Source organism: Myotis yumanensis, unplaced genomic scaffold, assembly GCF_028538775.1.
Source record: "Myotis yumanensis isolate MYYU_CA2020_CCGP unplaced genomic scaffold, mMyoYum1.0.hap1 SCAF_10, whole genome shotgun sequence".
Lineage (NCBI taxonomy): Eukaryota > Metazoa > Chordata > Mammalia > Chiroptera > Vespertilionidae > Myotis > Myotis yumanensis.
Window position 1 is genome coordinate 40,275,079 of NW_027223761.1, and position 6,249 is coordinate 40,281,327.

General features: G+C 39.7%; 1 protein-coding gene across 1 annotated transcript; it reads right to left on the reverse strand.

The window, feature by feature from the left end:
• Positions 1–2,943: 2,943 nt before the first annotated feature.
• On the reverse strand, positions 2,944–3,885 carry LOC139018095 (olfactory receptor 52H1-like). The gene has a single exon (XM_070426737.1). It carries the CDS (start codon positions 3,883–3,885, stop codon positions 2,944–2,946), a length of 942 nt encoding a protein of 313 aa, XP_070282838.1.
• Positions 3,886–6,249: the final 2,364 nt, after the last annotated feature.

Consider the following 6,249-nt stretch of genomic DNA (forward strand, 5'->3'; position numbering starts at 1 on the left):
ACATAAGCAAATAAGTATAGAATTAATAGAATAGTGGCATCGCCCATCAGTGTTGCTCAGTGGTTGAGTGTCTACCCATGAATCAAGAGGTCACGGTTCAATTCCCCATCAGGGCACATGCCAGGGTTGCAAGCTCAATCCCCAGTGTGAGTGATGCAGGAGGCACCCGATCAATAATTCTCTCTCATCATTGATGTTTCTATCTCTCTCTTCCTCTCCCTTCCTCTCTGAAATCAATAAAAATATATTTTAAAAAACATAACCATGTGTCTTGTACTGTGGAGTACAGAAATATCTTAGTCTCCTTCTCTCTTTCTACCTTCAAATAATATTATGCTGATCTACGTACAGTATACAAACTTATAGTCAGAACACTTTCATTTCCTTTTTTCTGAACTGCCTTAAAGGTCATTACAGACATTAAAGAAAATGTCAACACACACACACACACACACACACACACACACACACAGCATCTTAGATCATTATACCAAGTTTACTCTATCTTTTTTTTTTAAGAGAGAGAGTAAGGGAGAGGGAGAGGGAGATAGAAACACTGATGAGAGAGAAACATCAACATAGACTGGCTGCCCCCTACTTGGGATCAAGCCTGGAATTCAGGCATGTACCATGACCAGGAATTGAACTTATGACCTCTTGGTGCACGGGTTGATGCTCAACCACTGAGCCACACTGGCCGGGTGCCAATTTTACTCTTCATATCTTGTTGTTACCTGGTGTCTGGTTGACTCTGAGTCTTAGTGATCCCATGAGGAAGAGAACAGTTTTATCATAGGGTTTCCAAGGAGATAGAGATGAAGAATAGGAAATGCAGCAGTGGTTTACCATTGTCTTCAGTTGCAGAGGGTGTGGGTCACACATGTGCTTGGGTCCCTGGTGTTGCAAATCACCCAATGCCTACAAAATATAAGTGCCCTGTGAAGCTTTGCTTCTTACTTCCACGTAATTTAATGTGTTCATCTTGATGAAAAGTATGGTTTCTTCCTAGTGGAGTCTTTAGGAAATAGATGTTTTTATCCTGGGACAGTTAGTTTTTTAAGAAAAACATAGATTGCTTCCACCCAACTCCACCTAATATACACTCTATCCACACCAAATCTTATTTTTTGTAAAATAGCAAGACAGTAGGACAACACACACAAAAAGAATATCACTTCTGCAATTACTTGCTCAAAGAGTCAAGGGGGTGAAAATAACATAAATGAATTGTAAATAAATGTAAATTAGTGCAAGGCTCTGAGTCTCATGGAAGGTTGTTCTTTTTATCAAAGTCTTCCAGCCCAGCCCGCGTGGCTCAGTGGTTGAGCATCGACCTATAAACCAGGAGGTCACAATTGGATTCCAGGTCAGGAACTTGGATTTGATGCCTGGACTGGGGGCTCAATCCCCAGTAGGGGTGTGTGCAGGAAGCAGCCCATCAATGATTCTGTCTCATCATTGCTGTTTCTATCTCTCCCTCCCTCTCCTTCCCTCTCTGAAGTCAATAAAAATAAAAATAAAAAATTAAAGTCTTCCATTCTCTGTACTAACCCTAAGAACAATGCTTATGTATGCTCCTGAGGACAATGAAATTATTAAAGAGTTTCAACACATAAAGTGAAACAATCATGTAAATTGTAAAATGACCATTTTGGCTTTTATATAGTGAGTGAACTGAATGGAGTGGGGAACTCCTTTAAAAACATGACTTTCAAATGCTCTCCTAGAAACAAATAATTGATAAGGGCCCCAGACAAGCTTGGTGATCATGATAAAGGTAGAAATGTTATGTATTTAGCTACTGAAATGACTTATAAGCACCTCAAAATCAAATATTTAACTCAAATATTGAATTAATTTTGTCAGAGAGTGACATCGGATAAATCAAGGAGAAGCCACAAGTTTCTGGCTTGAAATTCATGTTTGTGGTGGTGCCATTTACCTTAAAGAAAGACGGAAAAAGAAGAGCACTTTTTATGGAGGAAGTTAGTGTTTTCCAAGTCAGTTTTAGAGAAATTAAGTTTGAAAACTTTGTGAGCCATTCAAGTGAGTAGATATCTAGGAGGCAAATCAATAAAGAATTCAGAATCAGAGAGACCTAGTTTTAAATCCTGAACCTACTAATTGTCTCTCTATAATCTTTATAAGTTTCAGTCTCCTCATCTGTGAAATTAGGTAACTAATATTGCCCTCTCAATTATTTTAATAAGACATATTGGTACTTGTAAAATATGGGTGAAGGGTAGTAAAGCTTTGTGGGGGGCATACAACTGAAAATAGATAAAAAAGATGATCAACACTATGTAATCTGAGATGGATAGGAGAGAAGTAGAGCAAGTAAAAGACACAGGAGGAAAAATTAATTATGCATAGAATCAGGACTGGAGTGTGAAGCAGTACATTTGATAGTTGCAGTAAAGAGAACTGACAGCTACTTAAAGAGGAAAGGCAAAAGGCTTTTTCCTTAATTCAGACATTGAGAAACACAGATATAAGTTGCATGTTAGGAAATATCTAACCCTCAAATATCACAAAATCAGCAATAAGCAAAATGTAAACCTTAGTCTTAGTGCTCTTCTTCTATGCCCTTCATCACCTTCTTCATACAAGTGGAAAGAAAACTAAGCCAAGAAAACCCTTTATTTTCTACAAGTCTCAAAGATTTTCTTTCTCCTATCTTACTCCTGTCTATATTTTGCACATGGAGAGAACTCTAAAATTTCAAATTAATAGGAGTTGCAGCTCTATTTTATTTATTTTTAATTGTGTCATTTTTTTAAAAAAATTATTTTTATTGTTGAAAGTATTACAGATGTCCCCTCCTTTGTCCTCCTCCACCTGGCTCCTGCCCCACTCCAGGCCTTCTTCTCGTGTCTTCCTGTGTTATATAAAATTTCATCTAATCAATTTCATCTAAATTTTGCCTTCAGTGACCCTCCCCACTCATTGTGTCTTCTTCAAAGAGAAAAGAAGAATAAATTTTTCCTGAATCTGCTTGGTCTTCACGCCATAAACAATAGGATTTAGAGCAGGAGGAATGGCCACATAGAGATTGGCAAATAGAATGAGCATGTTTCGAGGGACACTGTGCCCAAAGCGATGAGCGAGGATGGAGAAGAAGGCAGGTGTATAAAACATGAGGATAACACAGACATGAGAGCCACAGGTGCTGAGGGCCTTTTGGCGGGCACCCTGGGATGAGAGGTGAAAGACAGCACGGAGGATGAAGGTATAGGAAATAGCAATAAAGATCACATCTGAGATGACAGTCATGAGAGGCACAGAAAATCCATACCAGATGTTGACGGAGATGTCAGCAGAGGAAAGCCGAGCAACCCCTATATGCTCACAGTATGTGTGTGGGATGATACGTGTCCTGCAGAAGGGTAACCGTTTCAACAGAAAAACATCTGGCAGGATGACAGAGAAGCTTCTCACGACAGTGCCCACCACAATCTTGATGATCACCTGTGGAGTCAGAATGGTGGTATATCTCAAGGGGAAGCAGATGGCCACATAGCGATCAAATGCCATGGCCAACAGAATGGCTGAGTCCACCACAAAGCTGAAGTGGAGGAAGAACATCTGGGTCAGACAACCAGAGAAGGTTATTTCCTGGGAGCCAAGCCAGAGGTTACTGAGCAGTTTGGGCACCGTGGCAGTGGACAAGACGAGGTCTGTGGTAGCCAACATAGAGAGGAAGAAAAACATGGGCTCATGGAGGCTGTGTTCAACTGCAATGAGGTAGAGGAGGATGGAATTGCCCACAATAGCCACGACATAGATGACACAAAAGGGAATCCCAATCCATATGTGGAACTTCTCCAGGCCAGGTATTCCCACAAGGATAAAGGAGCTAGGGTTGTAACAGCTCAAGTTGTACATAGTCTCTTCAGTCAGGAATCCACTGGTTTTTTGAACCCTGAGGACAAATCAACTGTCAGAATGGGCTATGAAAGACAATTTCACTTTGGTATTGCACATGGTTGAGGACTGCACTGTCACTTTCAGGGTTCCTATATGAGAAACACCCTCTGTCCCCTAGATGAGCAGACACCTATGGAATTGACTTGTTATTGCCTCCTTTTCTTTACCATCAACCTTTCATTTTTATATATTATATATTTTAATAAACCATAGGAAATGGTTATTTTTGTAGGCCAGCAATTTCATGTGATTAAACCTAAATAGCTGTTTCCTTTTCTTAAGGAAATAGGCCCTGGTTCAAATGGGAAGAAATATGTGTATGAGAAAGAAGTGTGTGAGAGGGAGGAAAAGGGGGGGGGGGTGGCTGGAGGGAGGGAGCGAGGGAGAGAGAGAGAAAGTAACTAAATAGGAGAGTTGACTGACCTTTATAGAGGAAATATTATATTTCAGACAATGGATTTGATAAAATAAGCTTAAGAATTTCAATAAAGCAGTAGGAAAAAATAAGGAAAAGGGAAAGAAAATAAATGACAGGTTCCAGTGCTGTGGGTGGTATTGGAGCTTTTTTTTTACCTGGTATTAAAATACAGTTCAGATTAGTATACTTACCGGTAACTAGTTCCCACTGTCCAGAGGCAATCCTTTCCCCACCTCTCAAACCCCTGCTCCCATATCCATAAAAATATATAGTCTAAGTTATATCTCCATGTTTGATGCAGACTAAACTCCTACAGGCACTGAACTCCTACAGGCACTGTTATTGTTATAGAATATAATGATAACAGTTAATGAAATCGTTCCCTAAAAGGATGGTGACATCACCACCTGTGGCATGAAAGCAGGTAGACTGAGAAAGCCCCAAATGTCTCTGTAATTTAGGCTGGATTGCAAGTCCGTCCCTTGGAGCACAGACTCACTGCCTCCTGACAAGAAGCACATTTCCTCAGGGCCACTGAGAATACATTTAAAGGGGAGAAAAATAAGCCACTAATCATTACAACTACAAAGGAGAGAAGTGTCAAAGGAAAACATCCAAACCAAGATCTGCTGCTTCAGTCACAACCTATTCTGACCTCAGTTCTTTTATCCAAAAAAGCTCTTTTTTCTAATGAGTTCCCTACTGTACTAATGGTTGCTTTAGTTGGTCTATGCTTGAAATCAATAGTTTTCTGCCAGGATCTGTCAACTTCTTATGGAATCATTGCTATCAGAGGCCTTCTTCCCAAATCACATTTTCAAGGGGACAGACCTTGCTTGGCCACTGAGTCAATGCAAGGCTACTTATTTGATAAACGATCGAGCCAGTGTAGGGTTTTCCTCTTCCCTAATTGACTGGAGTTTTCAACTCACCAAACTCTGTCTTCTCTCTTGCTTTACAGTAGTGGGATCTATTTAAACAAGTAAAAAGTTAGGCTGGGAGAAGTACTGTAAGAGGTGGAATGGAAATATTTATGTAATTCCTTGTATTCCTAGGAGATAAAACTCAGATCATATGGGCCCCTCCATTACCCATGTCCAGACAAGGGATGAGATCAGCCATATTAACTCCTTTCCCTTGAGATGGAATGTAGCTTGGTGGATTGAGTAAGCTGTGGATATTGGGTCCCTAGGAGATTCAGTCTAGGCAATTCAGACACAGTCAGTTGAGATAAATTTTCAGAGGCCTAAGTATGTTCTTGTATTTGAGGTATTATTTATCCTATTTGCATAAACTTGTTCCAATAATGAAAAATACAATTGAAAATTTACAATCTTGATATTGGAAATACCTCCATAATAGCCATTTTTTTACACTTTGCATTGTCATGCAAGTTTTATACTCATTTCTCAATTTACACACACACATTTTATTTTGTTTGCATTGAATCTATTAGTATGAAAATACTTGATGTTTATAATACTATATATTTCTATATAAATATATGCCTCCATTAATGGAGCTTTCTTTTAATTTCCTCAATAATTAAAGTTGGTTAAAACACTAACTTGAAAAAAATATATGTTCTCTACATGTTTACTGCAGCATTATTTACAATAGGCAGGATATGAAAACCTTCTTCTGAGGCTCTTTCAGTGGCTAAACCTAATGGGCAGCCAGTAGGTCTCAGGGTGCCTTGGCCTTTTGTTGACCTGCCCCAGGCCAAGTACTGGTGGCAGCCAGCCTTATTACACAGCTTGACCCAACCTGCGTGCAATCAGACCCGGCACAGTCAGCTAATCATCGTGGATCACTTTGTATCTCCTAACAAGTAGCCCAGCGCCAGTCACAGGTAGTGCCTGACATTGACCCACAAAAGAATCTGTATGCAATGAAAATATTCA